At 37.9% G+C, this 20,214-nt stretch overlaps 2 protein-coding genes across 13 annotated transcripts in view; both read right to left on the bottom strand.

Annotated features, from left to right (window-relative positions):
• Positions 1 to 2,008: 2,008 nt before the first annotated feature.
• FXN (frataxin) lies at positions 2,009 to 11,890 on the bottom strand. Its single transcript, XM_030237183.2, has 5 exons — positions 11,724 to 11,890; positions 10,171 to 10,253; positions 8,695 to 8,815; positions 5,290 to 5,387; positions 2,009 to 2,608 (listed from the first exon to the last, which is right to left on the bottom strand). The coding sequence occupies exons 1-5, from the start codon at positions 11,850 to 11,852 to the stop codon at positions 2,455 to 2,457; spliced, it is 585 nt and encodes a 194-aa protein (XP_030093043.2). The 5' UTR covers positions 11,853 to 11,890; the 3' UTR covers positions 2,009 to 2,454.
• A 3,503-nt stretch (positions 11,891 to 15,393) lies between these two features.
• The window catches only part of PIP5K1B (phosphatidylinositol-4-phosphate 5-kinase type 1 beta), a 100,922-nt gene continuing 96,101 nt past the window's right edge, over positions 15,394 to 20,214 (bottom strand). For all 12 annotated transcript variants that reach the window (XM_050986592.1, XM_050986594.1, XM_050986595.1 and 9 more), the window contains one exon: positions 15,394 to 16,136. In XM_050986592.1, coding sequence (XP_050842549.1) covers positions 16,134 to 16,136 — 3 coding nt within the window. In that variant the 3' untranslated portion in view covers positions 15,394 to 16,133. The remainder of the gene's footprint in view (positions 16,137 to 20,214) is intronic.

Below are 20,214 nucleotides of genomic sequence, written 5' to 3'. Positions count from 1 at the left end.
GGAGCACCTGCATTGAGGGAAAAAGTAATGCCTGTAACACAGTGGTTCTTACTAACACTGTCTGTGTGTAGTCTATATTTAATGATTGTCCTTCAGGTATTTCTTTTGGGAGAGGTGAAGCAAGAAACTATTGACATGATGTCAGGTGGGGAACTATGCAAAAATCTTTTTAGTCTGTAAGATATGGAAATAAAAAACAGTACAAAAGTGTTATTTGTCTTGGGCAATAAGCAGTCTGACATTAGGATCAGAGCTTGTTCTGTGCCTCCATTGTACAAGTGTGATGGCTCATGGGAGTCCTTGCCCCCTACTTACAATTTGATGCAAGTATTAAAGCAAAAAATGAGTCATGTCCTATGATTCATTTTGTACATCGAGATAAAACTCATTTTAACTTGCTGACACTATTTATCTTCAGCTAAGATTAAATGCATGTGTTACTCAGATACCTAAACCCAGGAAACTGTTTGCATAAATAGCAGTAGCATTACAGATGAAGGGCAAGGCATGTGAACTGTGAAAGCTGAATTGCTCTTACAAAATTCACATCAACTGGCCACACTTGGACAGTTGCAGGTCTGTGGCTTTCACCCTTCTTATCAAACTCTTGAATCACACCTTTACATAATGAATTAAGAATTTAACATGCATCTTTATTTCAGTATAACAATTTCTACCAGATGTATGGGAATGGAAAATGAACTTCCAAATATGAATCAGATGCATGTTAAAGGTCATATTGCATGCAAATACTTAAGAAAATAATTTTTGGAGAAGTCAATTGAAAAAAATAATTTCACATGGTCAGGCAAAGGAATAAGCAGGTATCCTTGATTCAAATATCAAGTCATTAACTTCTACACAAACTTGTTTAAATGACTATCTGAAATTGTAGGAGATTGAGCTAAATATTATAAAAGTAACTACATAAAAATACATATTTCCATATGCTATAAATTATCTTCAGTGTTCTAAATTCAGAACAGCAAAAACATATTCTATTTTTACCTCCCTGTACTTTTTTGAAAAACATGCTTTACTCTTATATTCATGAGGTCTGGGAGTCATTGTATTTACCTCATCCAGTAGAGCTGAAATTTATATTGATTGTAAAACATGCAGACAGCATGAACCATTACCAAGAGCTACTTCCACTGAAACATTTTTCTGTTTAGTAGTGAGAAATAGCAGGTAACGATGCTTATACTCTAAATGCAAACACTGGGAAAGAACACTTTACAGTTATTGTTTTTCAATGACATAATCAATCCTTACCTGTCAAGCTAGTTAGAGAATCATGCCAAACTAACAATAGCATCAGAGAAACCAAAAAGAAAAATATTGTGCACTGAACATCTTTTCATACAATCTGCAAGAGCATGGTATAATTTTTCCCTCATGCATTAGTCAACAATTTGGTCCTTTGATTTTACAGGCAGTTAAAACCTGCAAGCTGTAATATTACAACAGTGCAACTGCTGAAGTATTGCCATTCATGATTTCTTTTAAATATTTTTGTTTTAAGAGCCGGAGTATATAGTTTATTTCCTTTACATATTTAATAGCCTAATGAAGACAGATTGATCAGCTTGAGAACAATACTTGATTCTAAGAAATTTCTCCATCAGCATGGTAGCAGGGGGAGACTTGCTGTATCATGGTGATAAGATAATCTAAAACCATTGAAGAAATGCAGTAGAATAAAATTAGTGAACTTAATTTTGCTCAGCTAAAAAAAAAGTATTTTTACTCTCTGAAGAGCAAAAGGGTAGAGAAAGAGAAATGCACAGTAACAGAATTAAATGTTTGCAGAGGTATTGCTATACAGCTTAAACTTAACACACTAGCTTTTCCAGTTCCATTTCATGCTCAGAGCCACAAAAAAATGTCTAAATAATTTAAAATTTAGCTAAAAAAAATCCTGAGGTGAAACATGCTACAATTTAGAATTTGGAGAATAGAAAGTACTGCAATACTAAGAAAAAAAAACCTGTCATTACGTGCACTATAACATGTTAAATGTGACTATGATTTATTACAATAGCCGCAAATTTTGAGGCAATACATTCACAGTACCACAATTTACGTCAATGTAACTGACAGGCATTTCTTGTTTTGGGTGAATGTTTCACCAAGAAAAGTTCAGTGTTTGTGTGCTGGTTAGAAGTCACCAGGCAGTGAGTCCTTACATGCCTAAAAATTAATGAGTTCTGAAGGAAGAAAGCAAGAAATTAAGTGACAGGATGGGCGATCTTAACCATGTGTACCGCATGGATTCAAACAGCACACAGAAATCCAAAGACTGAGCACTAGAGAAAAAATATATTATTTTCATTTCTGTTGCACAATATGTTGATGCCAAGAAAAACAACAGAATTAAGCTCAGGTACTTCAGCCTAAGAAAAAGCTTGGCTTGAGGTTAAAGTCTTTAAACTTCCATGAGGTAGAATACAATCAAGTATCTTCTTTTCCAGAATATATTAGGCAGGATAAATCCAATTTAGTTTTTAAAGCTGTTGAAAACTCTTTTGATAGTAGTTCATGAAGAGATACTCTGTCATGAGAATACACCCAATTCCGTCCAGTCCAGTCATAGCGCTTGGGCCCACTAGAAAAAAAAAAAACCACAACAGAACATCACACACTGTGTACGTACACATTATTTCAGGAGACCTGCTGGAAGCCTGTATGCATAATGTATGCGACAGAGTGCCCAAGAAAAGAAACAGACAGCAAGGGGAATGGCTGGTGGGCAGTCTGAGGAAGTGGAGCAGAAAAGGCCTGATATGTCAGGAACTACTGAGCCATCAAACAGATATATCTGAAAGGTGACAAGATATATCAGTCACTCCTAGGGGAGACAAGCACTTTCCCTTCCTGCTTTTGGCACTGATTCCCCCACAATTCCTCCTTTTATCCCAATCTTCCCTCACAGATATAATTTTCTTGCACACAAATATCACAACAGATATTTGTATAGTGCTGAATTAATGCGACTGATTAGTTCTTGCAAATATTCTAATCATAGCAAAGCACAAATAATTTCCTTTTAGATGCAACAAAGTAATTTAGCCCCTGAAAGCATATATATTGGCATGTGGGAGATTTATAACTAAAATGTTATTTGTCTGTGCTATTATATTGTAACTGACTTGGTTTTTCCAGCCTACATTAAGTATCAAGAAAGAAACTTGAACACCTGGGTTCTACTCCAGACCTTGCTATCCACCCAGTTTTCTAAATGTCAAGTGGGAGAATGACTCAGAGGTACTCACTGCTGTTAACATTAGATAAGCAAAGAAAACAGAAAGGAATGAAATTATTATCTGGGATAAATGGAGAAACCCTAGATTTTGTAGGACATATACCTGGGAACTCAGTCAACAGGCAAAATCTGCTAGAAAACAGACTATCCTGTACATACATAAGAACAATCTGCAGCTTCTCTCTCTACAAGCACTGATCTGAACCTTGACTATCCTGAGTTACTCACAATAGTCAAATGAAGAACTTTTCAACCACTGCTCAATGTATGAGAAGTTACAAAGGCAAGCATAAATCCAAGTCACTTTCACTGAAGTCTCACTGTTTGCATCAGAAGTAGTAACTGTTTTAATCAGGGTTATGTGCTCTGGTTATTTTACTAAGTATTTCTCACTTCACCTCTGCAGCACAAGCTTATATTTATACTCTCATGCATCTAGAGAACAATGGAATGGGATCCTGTCATTCATGAAAATCAAGTTAGAACAGACCATTTAATCAATGACAAAGAAATATGTATATTATCTGAACTGGTTTTAAATGTTATGCAGTAAATGTCAGTGATAAGGTTAGCACATGAAACACCATCATAGTTCTATGAATCTCCAAAAGACTGTACAAATGTGACTTTCACATTAAAGGTTTAAGCAAAAATGCCTACCAAGTTAATAACAGATTAAATGTATTTCTCATGGAAATTCTGCATATATGTTTCAACCATAAGAGAAAATAATTAAAATATCACATTAAGCTATTGCTAATATTCTGTAAGGCTGAAAAGTCTTTTCAGTCAGGAGCTATATTAAATTACTGCAATCACACTACTGGCAGGTTGCACACATCCCCTCATGCCCCCTTTTTGTAACTGTCAGCTAAGTAAAGTTTTCACTCAGGTGTACAGATATGCAATAGCAAACAGATGGCCAAAAAAAATTCCAAGAAAAATGTCTCACATCTTGACAAATTAGTCTCCCCTGGGATATAAGACTAAAGGTCAACATTTAGTGTAAAAATGCTCCAAAACATTCAAGGCAAGCAATTACTGGCAGCAACATTTGTTTCTTTCAATTCCCAGCATACTGCAGTTAAGAAGATGAGAGTTCAGATCATACAGTATTTGCTGGAGTTGCCTTTCATAAGTTAGGAAATAAGTGAACACATAGCATCATATTCCAGGAAATATCACTGTTTATTTAATACCAGTTAAGGAACTATAAAAAGGAAAAATTTAACTTTTTTCCTCAAACTCCATATTCTTAGCTCACCTGGATCTAAACAGACAGGAATTATCTGAATTTTGGTTTTTATAAAGAGATGAAGCCCATGTGTCAGTTACACAAAAATCTTATAAGCTGGTTCCTTTATGATTAACACTTATCAGCTCCCTGGGTTCTTTTCCAGGGATAGTGGCAAATAATACAGATTTTGAGGGGGGACAGCTACAGCATTTTCTCACTTATCTGGCTGCCCTCCTCGCTGAAACCAGCCATAAAACCTGAAATGCATCAGAACACATCATTAGGAAGGCAGAGGAAGCAGCTAGCTAAGTCTCCTGTGAAGTGCAGAGGCTTGACAAAAACAACCAGTGTGGCATACATAAACATATAAAACAGGAAATCCCACAAGCTTAAAAGGGAAGGAGCCACCCTGTTTAAAACACAAAGAGAGGTTTAGATGATGACATCATCATCACTCTTTTTCCAACAGAAGCTTTGTTTGTTTCTTTTTAATCACTGCTGGTTATATTTCCTATGAGTAAGCTATATTCCTGTAGGCAGTGGTTTTGGGCTGAAACAGCATATGAAAATTCTTTGTTACACATTTCCTGTATTAATTTAGGTATGGCAGTAATATGGCAGTGTGCCCTATACCAAACCATTATTGAACATTTAGATTATATCACGTTTTGAGACTATGCAGAGTAAAAGGGTTACTTATGAAAAGGATATTACATGATCATGCCATGCTATAAATAAGAGGAAGTACATTTCCACCCAGTCAGCAGATATTACGTAACTATCTTACCTAGTGGGTGAGGACAGCCAAATCTGCCGGTTTGGTGTTTGCTTATTGATCACATATGTTCCCATGTCTCCACCCAATTTAATTGTCAGAACTCCACTCTTAAAAGACAAAGAGAGTGAGAAATAAAAAATTTGTATCCCATTACTTTGACAACAATTACTTCATCTGCACTGGCAGAAACTTCCACACCTGTATCAGATTCTCAACCATCTCCCCCAAACAATAATAGCTAAGGAGAATGATCACTAGATCTAGCATACCTTTGAGTCTGATCTAGACTTCAAACCTTCTGGTCAGGGTTTTATTTTTGTGTGTTTGTACCACTCACAATGTTACTACTTAAATAATACTCTTGAGCTTGAACCTGGCTTCCTGAAAAGACCAGACCATTGCAATTCATTTTGCAACGATTAAAACATCATCCAATAACAACTTTTTATATTAATGACCAATGCAGAACTGGTGTGGTTCAAAGTCAAGAAGCTTTACCAGATTTCTGAGCCATGCAATTTTACCTTACTTTTCTTCAGTAATGGTAACAGTTTAACAGCGAACAAACACATCTGTTTTCTTGATAATTCTGATTCATACCTGAAAAAAATGTTCCAGTTCTAAATCCCATGATTCTTGTTTCCATGAGTCTGCTTTGGTTATGCCACCTTTAGACCATTATCCTGGTGAACATTTATTTTCTCTTTCTTGCTCATATTTCTTACTGACAACATAATTCATGTTTCTTGTAACTGACAAAAACATTTTCGACTTAAGAGTGAAAAAAACAACAATATTTGGACTGGAGTTGATCTAAAGGTGATCTGAATGATACTAATTAAAAAGGGAAGTATTTCTACAGAATGCAATGTGATGATTCAGGTAATAATTTATTTAGTTTGCAGTATCTCAACTACTTCAAGCCCTATAGCATAACAAAGCTTCTTTAAGGGTATCATACCTTTCATGCTTTAGTCAGAAGATACTACTAGAGCCACCTATCATTGTCCAGGCTATTTGCTACATATAAACATTCACTATGGGGAAAAATACTTTCAGGTATGAGTATCTACTGCCTGCCAACACGCTCGGTAGCACAAGCAGCAACTCAAAGCTTCCTTCCCTTATGAAGTAACTCAGAGTGTATCTCAAGTATCACTAGGCATAAAATAATACCCTCAGGATCTGATTTTTTATCTTAGTTTCCATGCTGTTTCTGTGCTTGAGGCATTTATATCTGTAATCAAAACAATAAAAATAAAAGAGTCTTCTGGTTAAAAGTCCAATCAGGTTTGTCTTGCCAGTTATTTCTATTGGACATTAGTACAGTGCACAGAAGGGCAAGAACAAGCTACTTCTCTGGTTGTCAGAATTTCAAGTTTTCCATATCTCATGGTCTTAGAATTGTAGAGATACAGCAGAATAAAAACAGGAAGAAGGATTAGGCTTGCATAATTAATGATAGACAGGTTCTGTATATAGCATTCTTCCATGAGGTTTGTAATGCCATACTAAGTATTCAGCATGCTACATGTTTCTACAGACACACTGTAAGTAAACAAGTTTTCAAAGAGTTAACAAAAAATTATACTATGATTTATACCGTGTGTCAGCTGTTAGAAAGTACTGTTGCTCTACCCTTGCAAAGTAAATAGAGGTTAACATGTACTGATGTGTTGAAAACACTTTTTCATACATTTTACAATACTGCTGAAATACTAGAAAATATGACTTGAATTTTTTTAAGAATTTAAACTGCAAAATACTTTTACCATATTTTAAGAAATACTGGTGTATGTGTTTTGTACTACTGGATGAATGTCTGCTACTTTCTGGTAACAAAAATATTCTTCTAAAGAGATTATTTTTTTTCCTGAACACAAAGACATAAATTACTCAAAGCAATCATATTTACAACAGGCACAGCAGACCTCTATCACATTCGCCACCTTGTGGTTTCCTGCAGCACTGACCCTGTTTGTTTAGAATTAAAACCTGGGCTATTTAACTTTCTGCTTTCAACAGAAATGACAGCATATTATTGTCATCATCCTGTCTGTATAGTAAAGGACCACTGGTAAAAATTAAGAAGTAAAAGTATTACCTCTTGAGCTTCACCAGTCAATGTCAAACATAATCCACCATACAGCAGATACAGAAAAAAATCATGATATGACTCATCAGATTAACATAATGAAGTGTTTAGGAATACTAAAAAGGTAATTTCAACCATTGCTTATTTTTATTCTAGGATAGTTACATCAGGCTAATAGGTGCTGATATCCTAAAACATACTGAAGAGTAATGTTTAAAAATGCTTTTTACCAGAAAAGTAATTAGCTGTAACATAATTAAAACAAGTAGTAGTTGCTAAACAGAAAGCTACTGGCAATATGTTATTTTATATCCTAGCTATCAGAAATGCAGAATGAAAATTATGATGACAAAGCTACACAAGGAAGTCCAAAAACTACAGACTTTTGTTTTGGTTTTGTATTTTGCACAGCAAAACCCAAACCATCCAATTCAACTCCTGGAGCACAAAACCTTAACTGACAGTGCCAGTAGAAAGCAATCTTGTTGTGGTAAGACATGAAGAGGGAGCAATAGTTATGTGACCTCAAAAAGCTGCAGTATTGAAAAACCTGTGTAGCACACAGTAGTGTAAGGAGAAACGGCACTCTTCTCCATGTCATGTTGAGGGCTGTAACACATAGATCACTTCAGGAACTGAATTTATATAAAAAACTAATAAATTCCCTATACAAATAACACAGACATTTTTGTTCTGTGTCTGTCACTCCTGTATTTGAGTGACTGACTGCTGAAGGCTCCAGTCACGCAATGTCTCCTGTGACAGCAGCCTCCTCCCCATGCATGCTCTGGTCTCACTTCTGCAACAACCTATCCAAACACTGCACCCTCCTGTTGCATCTCTCTACCACGGGCTGTCATCATTAAAGCCAGGACAAACATACACTACCTGGTCAATACAAATGCTGCTTGTCTGCATTCAGGGCAACCCAAGAAACTGCTATAACAGTGAGAGAAGTGATGTACTATGCCATGTAGTACACCAGACGGGAACTGATTGCTATGCCAGATATCTGCACCTGTTTAGGAAAATTTATAGATCAATGTGAAATTAGAAAACAGTTTCCATCTCTTCTTGTACTCATTTATTATTGTATACTATGTCTTTCTCTAAACATGAAAAATTTTGAATCCCTAAATCACCCAATGGTATGTGCTACTTTTCACCAGAATTGTTGCCCCAGTCAGTATACAAATGTGTAAAAATTCATTGTATTTTCATTGTCAGTACTAAGGTGACTAATTTAAAATTCTCCTTCAAATAATAGGAAAAAAAAACCCTAGAATAATTACAGTGGTAATATAATGTTTAAAACATACCCCTAAAGAGACATCATAATCTTCTGGGGTAAAAGGTTTATCTGCCAGGTCCTCAAAGAACTCTGCTAAGGAGTCCAATGTTTCTTCAGCCAGTTTCTCATAGGTTGTCTCATCTAAAGCGCTACGAATGACATAGAAGTCCACAATTAGGAGGAAAAGCATGGAAGACAGCATTTTACCTATAATAAAAACATACCAGACCACAAGACCCCAACTTTGGATTGAACTGTAACCATGAAATGATCTTATATAACAAGTAGTCATTTTTCTTAAGGTGATGTAACTGACAATCCATCTTATAAATGGAGGTGAAATTTTGAAACTAGTTGGTATAAAAGATCTCTTAACGGAGGAAAAGCTACTTTCTTCCTCAGATATACAAACCCTATTTAGTAAACAGCATCAGATTTCAAAGTAAGGCATTTTCATTATAGAACGTTTTGTAAGTTTTGCTTAGTTTTAAACTCTACAAATAGAGACAAAAGCATCTCCCACTTAGAAACACATGTTATTTGACTCTACAAAACTTGCTGTAGCTATACACAGTTTAGAAATGTCAGTATCACATGTCATGTTTATGCATAGCATTTGTCTCCTCAACTTGAATTACCCATGCAACCTGGTAATTAGATGTTATTTAAACTGTGCTTATGAACTAACACTTATGAATTACAGACTACTCCAGAGAGTCTGAAAGCACCCTTGTGGCCGTTACGTAAGGCTTAAAACACCTGTGAGACCAATTCTCTTTTACTCTTTAGTGGAACCAAATGTAGAACAGTTTAATTAACCAAATGTAATCAAATCACACAAGCTGTTCCATCTCTATCTCTATCAGTGTTAGCTTTCAGCTGAGTGTGTAAAGGGGTCTTCCTACCAACAAACACTTCAGGAAAATAATCTCAATTTTTGCTAATGCTTATGGCAATGAAACAGTTACTACAGGCTGAATACATACCAGTTGGAAACTTTTAAAAAAGTTTCTTATCCACTTACTGAAATATGCTCTATGTCACTTATGTGAGGGACACCCCAAAATGCCTTGGGGCATGGAGAACAAAAAGCCTTTGGATCGGGCAGGATTCATGTACACGTTCAGGGTCCACTTTAGGGACTTATAGGCAAGCGCCATTTCAGATGTCTGCATAATCCTTTACTGTGTCTCCCAACTGCTGCATCAGAAGGGGAGAAGTCTCCAACAGATCCTGTGTCACGTTCTCTCAGAATAAACAGAAATTTTACATCCTCTGGCACAAGTGAAATAGTGCTAGACACCTGTATTCAGGTACACAATTCTGTAATCTGTGTACTTGCTAAGTGACTTTGCAAATACACGCTAAATGCTTTTAGCTGAAACTGAAGTTGTCCTTACATCATGTCAACATGACATTAGTTTGGTAGTATTAGTATGTATATAAGTTATTCTAAAATACACAACCAATATTTTCATATTAATATCTCAAAATGTATTTTTACCTTGTGTCACTCAGAGTTCCTGTATTTCTCAAATTCATGAACCAAGCAGTCCTGCTCTTCACATCTGAAGAATATTGTAATTGCTGTTTAAAGTAAGCAGAAACAAAATGGAATTAAAGCTAAAATGTAATGAATTATAAACTATGTATTTATCATATAAATTAAACAGCTTCTTTAAGTCCTTTTCATCCTCAAGCAAAATATTCATATTCTATATCAGGGCTAATATGGAAGGAACTACGCAGTTTTAGTCTTTGGATAATTGAAGCAATCTAGAATTATCCTCGTCTTCATTATGTAAGCTAATGGAATAAAGCCCCACACCCTCTCATTCAAATAAGAATGAACAAGAAAAAGAGAACTATTCTAACTTTTCTATTGCTCTTCCACAGAATTACTGAGCAACTTCAGTCTATTAAATGGCTTAGGCTCAGATTTTCCTAAGTATCCACTACTCAAATGCTGCACTAGCAACAACATGTAGTCCCTCTGCTGGAAGTCAGGAACGTATTAAGCTGAAATCAACACAAACCTTGAATCCTCCTTATGTACAAAGGTCCAAAACCACTTCAGATTCCAGATTTCCAAATTATGGAAAAGCTGTATCCCCAGGCCAGGCACAGTAGCAGAAGTACTTATGCTATCCAGCAGGAAAGCAAGATGGCATGATTTTCATTTTCTTCCTAAGTGGCGCTGACCATTCAGTTTAATGGTAGAACAGCACTCATTATTAATTTCTGTGTACTCATGCAACATTCTGAAAACTTCAGACGGAGTAGAAAAGCAAGTGACATTTGCAAAGGAACTATGTCAGCCTCTCTTCAAGTGCGGAAGAGAAAACACAGGGCGATCTCTCTCAATGCGGTGTACCACCTATCCACAGGTATTACCAATGAGCTGCATCTTAGTCCAAAACCGCGACACAGGCAGAAAGGACAGAAGGGTGACACAACGGTACAGACTGACAAAATACACCACACTGCCTATAAGTTTGACTGCACCCCTCACCCTACAGCATTTTATACACGCTCAGAATCAAAAGCCACAACACCACGAGCACGTCCAAGCTCTGTCCAGGCTGAGAGGCTCTAATTCCACCAGAGTGTTCCCATATTCGGTTTGTGACTGGAGGCTGCCAACAGCGGTGCCAGCACACAAACCGGCACCTGCCTCCGCGTACCACACCCGGCTGACGGCGGCCAGCACCGCCTTCTGCGCCTGGAGAGGGGCAGCAGACGAGTGCACCAGCTCCCGTGCGCGCCAGCTCCCGAGGCACGGAGAGAAGGAGAAAGTAGATAGCAGGCGGGACAGCGGGCAGGGGAGGACGCGCCCCGCTGCCGGCCGGCCTGCGAGGAGGCCCGGCGGCGACGCTGGTCTAGCTGCCGCGGGCTGACATTGACCCGCTCAGAGCCGGCGGCCGCCTCGGGAATCCCCGCCTGTCTCCCTTCCCTCCCTGCTCGCCCGCCCCAGCCGGGGCTCGGCCACGGCCGCTCCGCCCGCCGCCGCCGCGCAGGCCGCGCCTCGCCCTCGCCATCCGCCCGCCCTTCGCTCACCGTGCGGCTGCTGCCGGCGGCGGCTGTGCCCGCCCTCAGGGCGCCCCCGGTGCAGCCGCGCTGCCGCGTCCCGGCCGCCGCCGCCCTTCCCGCGGCGCGCACGGCGCCCGCCGCCCCCGCCCGCCACATACCGCCTGGGCCGCTGCGGAAGCGGCGGGGCGGGGCGGGGCCGGACCGGGCCGGCGCGCGCCACCGCCCCCCCGCGGCGGCGCGAGGAGAGCGGCGGGGCCGCGTGGGGCCGTGACTTTAGGGCTCGTTCGCCCGCGCGGCAGAGCCGAGCAGAGGCGGAATGTGCTGTTTTTTTCTTCCAACCACTGCTGGCTCCGGCCTCAGCAGCACCAGGATAAATAAAATCCAAGTGCTTTGCTACCGAGACAGCACAGGTGTATCGGAGCCGAGCACGGTCTTTCGAGGCGGCAGCAGTTTCCCCGCCAGCCTGCCTTATCCCGGTGTCCTTCCCTCCTCTCTAGCACGGCCTGGCTCGGCTGTGCCTAGGACACGGGTGCTGGGCTCGGTGTGCTGCTCAGGTTCCCCTCGGCGAGGTCTCGACGCCGACGTGTCAGAGACGAGGCCGTGTAAGGCGGCTGCCCCGCTGAGCGCCTTCAGCTCGCCGCTGTTCTCAGAGCCGGCCATGTCCGCTCTGGGCCAGCGCTTGCAGGCATCTGCTCAGGCAGAGCGCTCTCGCTGAGCAGATTTACGGGGAGCTGGCGCCTGGGGAAAATAGCAATTAGAAGCCACACTAGGCACAAAGCATTCATTCAGGAACGCGTTCGAGGACTATTTTCTGTGACAGGAAGTATTCTGATCTACGTCCTGCAGGTAAAATGTTTCCCTGAGCCAGTAAAGAGAAAATAAAGCACATAATTTATGACAGGTGACATCTTCCACTAAGTTGCATAAAGGCTGATGTTGCCATAGTATCAGCAGTATGTGAAGATTTAGAGTCTGAGCCAGAGATGTCGTACTGCTACTTGAACTGAAAGAAATAAACTAGGTTTGCCAAGTAGATGAGAGGTAAATAATACTTTCTATAGAAAGGTTTCTTAAAAAATCCGCCCAGTGTGTGTGGGAACAGATACAACTTTCACTTCAGAGCCTTCCACAGGACAGGGCCAAAAGCTTCAGAAGCCTACTGCTGGTTACTGCATGATGCATTTTTATATTTCAAAAACTGTTAAATAAAGTAAGCAGCTAGTTGCTCTGAGCCACCTGATCTAGTTGAAGACATCCCTGCTCATGGCAGAGGGGTTAAACTAGGTGACCTTGAAAGGTCCCTTCCAATCCAAACTGTTCTATTGATTCTGTGATCTTCTACCACATTAGGGAACAAGTTATCAAGTTTCTCACAAAGATCTGTAATTTTATAATATTTTTCTATAAGCCAAAAGTATTTCACACAAGGGGGAAAAGGTCAAAAAACAAGCTGCTTGCGCAAATTTCAACTGAAATTATGAAGTCTGTTTTACCTAAAAGCTGTTCGTATCAAACTGTTATCTAACTCAGCCAGTTTCTTGTCTGTTTTCAACAGACTCCTGTGTGTTTCTTTGTTACCAGTGTTCTTCTCAGTTTGTGCTCTTGTGGTACTTTGTGGGGGAGTGTTTAATACACCAAGTAGATTTAAGATACTCTTTAGTTCCTTGAAGAACGACTCATTCTTAGCCCTGCTGGGAAAAGCTACTTATGTTTCTACAGGAATAATGCTTTGCAAACTGAGATAAGGCTTGTAGGGACAAATAACTTGTATCACACCACAGAAATCACTGATAAAGCAAACAACAGATTTTTCATACCTTGGTAGCAAAGGGGGAAAACAGCTAGAAGAAAGGAAGAATACCTATTCTTTTATGTATTAGTATTTAATCTATTTAAAGATGGTGCTTATTTATATAGCTTGCCTCTCCTATAAAAAGAACCTCAGGTATTTTTTTATATTATCTAACTAGTTTGACAGTGATTTTTCTCTAGTCATCCAAGTCATACACAACTCTCAACAGGAAATGTTCATCTTGCGTTTCTAGGTTAATGACAAATCAATGAATTTGTGTGGATTAAATATTTTCCCTAGTGCTAGCAATTTCACATACCAAATATTTTATGAATTTAACAACAGTTAATTCAAATGTAAAGTTCAAGTTAGTGAATTTTACAAGATGCTACTACCAAGCAAGGATCACAACTTCTAAAGGGCTCAAATTAGGGATTAGCTAGTTTCTTAATGCTTTTCATCTTGATTCCTGTCCCTTAGGAACAACAGGAACAACAATTAATGTTGTTCATATCACGGTACTGGTATCAGAACTTTTTTATGCTGGCGAAAATACTTGAGAAGTAGTATGTGCTGCAGGGTCATGCCCCACACATTAAGTCTGGAAAGAGCTGATAGATTTTTTTACTTAAAGCAAATGTCAAGTGTTTCAGCAAATGGCTTCTATGAAGAACAGGGGGAGTGTGCTACTAATTGCTCTTGTATCACTGTCTAGTGGAAGGATTTGGGAAAATACTGTTGAGTTATATGAAATTAAATTGCCCATGACAAAGGGATTGTATTCAAAAATGTCTCAGTCTCTGAATAGTTTACATTCTGGTTTTGGACAGAATTGTTGCAGTTAAGTTGTGAATCCTTTGGGTTCTTCCTAAGAACAAATTATTCAGATGCTATAGTTACTAGGTAATTGGGGAAAAATTGTCATGTGTGTTCTTTATGAAGGTTAATTGGGTGCTTAAATGTTTTTCCCCAAATGAGACTATGACAAGTATCTGCTTTGCACAGAGACACATTCTAAATATACTGTACACTATGGATAAAGGAGCAGACACTTGATAGAGATGTACAAAATGTTTTACTCACAGGTCATGCAGATTGCTTTTGCTTTTCTCAGAGCTGCAGAATAATTATCTTGCTGAGATTAAGCAGTCTAATTCTAATGCCTAGATAAGTGGTAATCATGAGATACAGGCTCCAAGCAAAGGAAGCCTTAGACTCTGCGTACTTAGAAAGCAAAAAAACCCAAACCTCTTTAAATTTCTCTATACTGTGCATAGTTAAGGAATTATTGTTTTTACTCATCAGGATTATAGGATTACATCAAAGTAAAATATAAAAAACCACCATCACCATCCCTCACCAAGCCAAAACGAAAAAATACACCACACCAAATCCTTAAAAGAAAAATTCTCTACAGGTACAAAGAATAATTCTAGGACTTTAAATGCCAAGTTCAAGTTTTGTAAATTTGGCAGTTTTACTATGCTTATTTCTAGAAGACATGTTATTACCAATAACTTCAGTAGGTTTCTAAGTGACATCTGTGCAAATTTTTAAATCCACCACTGTATGGAAGCATGAAATCTTTGACTGATAATCACTGACATTTGGGATTATCTCCATGTTACTTGGTAAATTAGGGAACTAAAACAGTTTCTGTAGTTACCCTAAAATAATCACCCATACTGAAAAACCTGAAATGGTTTTATAAAGCAGTGCCTGTTGAGTATGTTCCTTTGGCTTTCCTGCTCTAATTTCAAGATTCCCCTTTTCATTATAGAGCTGGTAAAGACAGATGCCATGTTTGTCCTATCTCAAGAGGCTTCTTAAGACTGTCCCACAAAGGTAGAGAAATGCAAGAACAATTAAGTCCAGTACAGATCAATAGTAGGATGACAGCAGTGATAGTCTTCAGAATAAAATCTTTTATTCATCAATAAAACTATAGTTTACAGTAGTATTTTCTAAATAAATTATAGAATTTCTCTTTTACAAGAAATAAAGTAAAATCAAAAATATTTCAAGGACAATATATGTACACAACATAAGGCCTTGTTATAAATAACATTTTCATCTCCTTTTTACCAACAGTGAAAGTATCTTTAGAGGCTCATTTTCATATGGTGTGTGCAGAGATTTGCCCTAACCCTCATACAACATCAGTTCCAGTTTCCACTGATGTGGACCTAAGTGATTAGAATGGAGTGGGTCAGAAAAATGAAATTTATTTTATTCACCACTGTGTTTGCTTTTAAATAGATAAAGTAGATAATAGATTTTGCTTGTGCATAGTTACAGAATGCATGCAAATGAAACCACTAGAGAGCTGATAAGAAAATATCACTTCAGAGTCCAAAAAAGGTGATTGGCAATATTGTAGAAAGCAGCCTGAATACACAGTTCTTCACAGTTGAGCAAGCGACACAGATGACAGCAGAGTGTGTAATGTTTCATGTCATTTTTGTCAAGTCCATCAATTCATTCTATGGTTTCAACATCCTGGCACTTCTTAGAATTAGTTCTGTTGATTATTTCTCTTTGTCTGTTAGGCTCAGCAAATTCCTCCTTCTTAAACAAGGAGTGCAGAAAGTGCTCTTCATTAACCATGGTCACTTCCCTTAGTTTTACTCTTCATAGATTCTTTGTTACTGGAAATACAGAAATGACAAGTTAAGAGTTGTGTTTATTGTTTTCTTACAGAATTATATACAGGTAACATCTTTCTTCCCCAAACAGGCTGCAGTACAATTTGGCAGTGATTCTCTTATGACCTTGAGCCCTGAACAAAAGCTCTGGGTCTCTTTTCTTGTACAACAGCTAACCTCTATGGGTTTTGCAGGCGTTGCAGTACACTTGTATTACGTGAACTAGAACTACATGCTGCTGCAAAATGCTGAACACTCTGGATATCAGAGAAGACAGAACAATCAGAGACCACTTAGAAATTCACAACAGCTTATTTTTATCTTGCAGAACTGTGGTATTTTCTACTCTAAAAGTAGCAGTCTTCATATGTCATGAATATCAGTGCTCTCAGCTTCCGCATTATGGTCTTTCCCCAGATAAAAAATCATACCTGTCAAAAAACTTTTAGGCACAATTAATGTTCAAGTCAATGTGGCAATCATTTGACTTCACAAAAAAAAAAAAAAAGTTAATAATCTTAATGGATTACAGTTTTCTAAACTACTCTCATGTCATAGAAACTCTTGGCATCCCTGTAGAGTTAGAGATGAACTGAAAAGAAACTCTACTGAACATTTTATTAGGACAACTCAGACTAAGAATAAAGTGACAGCTGAAGAATATATTTCAGTAAACTGGATGCATCTCAGCTGATAAATACAAAATGAAGCAAGACACAAAATCAAAACAAAGGGATCTGTAATGACCTCATTAAAAACATTACAAAGATGTAAGGTTCCATTTATTAAACATATTTTTATGATCACCTTTACATTATGCTTTTTGATACAAGCACTTAACTAACCTTTAAATAGTTTGACAACAGTTTAATCTTGACTATGAACAAAAACTCTCTGAAGGCATTCCTTAAGCTTATCTCAGAAAAAGGTAACCAGTAGATTTAAATCAATATTTCTGTTACAACTTCTAGCACAACCCTTGTACCTCGAGGAATGATATTTCAGTATCGTTCTGTGAAAACTTTAAACTTCCTACTGTATTGTGCAACAGTGTTAGGGTGTTCATAATCACTGATGCCATGAGCACAGTGCCTGTCTCTCAGGTGCTGTTTGCTCTCTTAGGAACTGTGGTCTGGCAAGAAGAATTGATGGACATATTAGCGCTTGAATGTGCTAAGGCAATAAAGTACTTAGAAAGTACAGAACCATTTCATATGAGAAATGAAGTTGTTGGACAAGTGAGTAAAATTGAAGAAAGTGGTATTCTAAAATCAATGTGATGTAAAGCTAATGAGGATTTTTAATTAATTTTACTGCTTTTCATTAAGGTATTGGTATTGCTGACGCTGGTTTTATGGTATTCCACTAATTATGCAATGGAATCATGACAAGCTTATTCTTGTTCTTGTTTCCTTTCCTCTGACCCTTGCAAAGCATTTCAGTGAAAAATTCCAATAAAAGTTGCATAACAGAGTTGGAGAAAAGAGACCTGACAATAACTTGTAGCAACTGCCAACTGTATGAGTCAATCACAGGAATACTGTTGATGGTACTAATGCTCTTTTAAGAATATGAGATTTTCAGATGTTAATATTTATGGCAGGTACAGTCCAGTACTGTATTATTCTGGAAAGAAATCCATGATCCTCTAGGCAACACTGTATCTACTACACAACTTTTGGGATTTCATTGATTACAGATAAAGGAAACTTTTTTTTTTAAATAAAAACTGAGTTTGGCTGTAGCAATTTGGTTCAAAATGATAAATAATGCACAAATGACATTACAGGAATCATTCCTATAACTGCTGCCTAAGATGTCTCACACTGTGTATATAATGGATTTACAATGTTTGAACCTACTTGAGGCTTTTTGTCTTGGAACATTTTTGTGCTCTAGTTCTCTTTCCATGGATATGTTTTTGAGCTGGTTGATTTCCTCTTATGGTGTTTTAAAAGCCCCAGGCATGAAAACATGTGATAATACATGCTGGCATTTTAGCACTTGGCTTCCTCAGGCAATATATTGCTTGTGATCTGAATTGGTACCTTTTTAATCTAATTAAGCACCTAACTTCTGTGTCTGATTTTCATGCCAGAGTGACTAAAATGTTCTTCTTACATAATGTTTCTTCTGCAAGAACACCTCTGCCAAACAACATTTGACTGCTCGTTTGTTTTTCACTTCCAACCTGTTTTCAGTTTTATGGGACTCATAGTCCTTGTTTCTTCCTCTCCTTTTTGCCATCATGCATGGATGGATACAGGGAAAACATAGATAACAACAGAGGAAAGGAGCAGTTAACTGTGCTGTGTAAAACAAGTTGGTTTGCCGCTTTCAGCCTTAAACAAGTTCTGTTTTGAGAGGAGTACTTGATTGGCTCTACCATGCACACATAACATTTTAAGGATTATTATGCTCTCAGAGGAAAGAAAGAATGCCTGTAAGTGAGGAGATGTTAATTCCTTCCTCATACTTCCTGTATTCAGGTTCAGTCTGCCGAGTTTTTCCACCAGTATCTTCAGAGGAAATGGTGAGGCAGAGAAACTGAAGTTTCCATAAAAAGAGCAACATATCAAAATTTAAGTATGCTGTGCAGTGTGACAGCACAACTTCTAGTTTGTTTTTACATGTATTCTGCCTGGGAATTGCTTTAATTTCAGCTGCACATTTCATTATTCCACAACAGCACCCTGAAGATAACTACACCATGATTAAAATTTAATTGAAATTATGGGAGACAGTACAGAAGAAAAGGAATACTGAAAAGTCAGAAAGTTTTTTCAGCTTCTAAACAAGCATTTTATAGACCAATAATTGTTAATCTGCTTACCTTTGCATCTAAGCAGCTTTGAAATACATAAATGATCTTCAATATTATTTTAAGACTTCAAAATCCTATTTTAAAATTGGCATTTGGAAATAAACCGCACCATAAGTACTTTTAAATGTAATAGTATAATCTATGCTATTCTTCTGGCACAAATCATAGCTACACTAACCATGCTCTAAATATACTGGGCTTGCTTATCATTACAGTGTTGTCTCGTTCACAGGGGTTCCAGGATGAAGGAAGAGACGAGAAAGTTGACTCCATGTATCAGAAGCTTGATTTATTATTATATGATAGATATTATATTAAAACTATACTAAAAGAATAGAGGAAAGGATATCACTACAAGGCTAAGCTAAGAATAGAATAGAATTGAAAATGAAGGTCTTCTCCCAGACCGAGACCGGCCGGACAGGTGATCTGTGATTGGTTCTTAATTGGAAACATCCTGAGGAGGCCAATCACAGATTCCCCCTGTTGCATTCCACAGCAGTAGATAAGAATTGTTTACAGTTTGTTCCTGAGGCCTCTCAGTTTCTCAGGAGGGGAGAAATCCTAAGGAAAGGATTTTTCATAAAACATGTCGATGACACTACAGTTATTCCATTATTTTATTTTATTTTACTCAAGGCCTTATCAATCCATATCTTCAGTACCAGTGACATTTAAATATAAATTTTATGAGCCTTTCCTTTAACAACAGGAGGCAATGCTGTATTTTCATGTGAAAACTTCAGTACTACCCAAGAATTTTGTGTTGTAGTTAAATATACAGAAGTATTCTGTAAACAAAAAATAATTCATTAATGAAATCCTATAGGCAGGACATATTATTTAAGATCCTGCACACTGGACACATATTTCTTTATTTAAATCCTATATTTACCACCAGGTGACTAACATATATAGCATCACAATGGAAGAAACTTAAAAGTTTTTCACTGCTATTTTTATGCATGTCCTTTTTCTGTTGGAAGTATCAGGGAAATTGAGCCTATTTGAAGTAAATCAATTCAATACCTAAGCCTTACTACTTACTGATTTTACTGATATTGTAGTACAGTATATCAGCTATCTTTATAAATAATTTCACGGGAAGGCAAATAAAACACAGTAGGATGGTTTATAATAGCATGTGTTGCTTTTTTAGCTAGAGAAAACTCAAGAATTTGATACTTCACTGCAAAACAGAAGAAGTAAGGTGACTTTTATTCCATACTTTTTAAGTGGAATTATCACTTTTAAGGC

This window comes from Serinus canaria, chromosome Z, assembly GCF_022539315.1.
Source record: "Serinus canaria isolate serCan28SL12 chromosome Z, serCan2020, whole genome shotgun sequence".
Lineage (NCBI taxonomy): Eukaryota > Metazoa > Chordata > Aves > Passeriformes > Fringillidae > Serinus > Serinus canaria.
The sequence above is the reverse complement of the archived record's forward strand: the minus strand, read 5'-3'. Positions and strand labels throughout refer to the sequence as shown.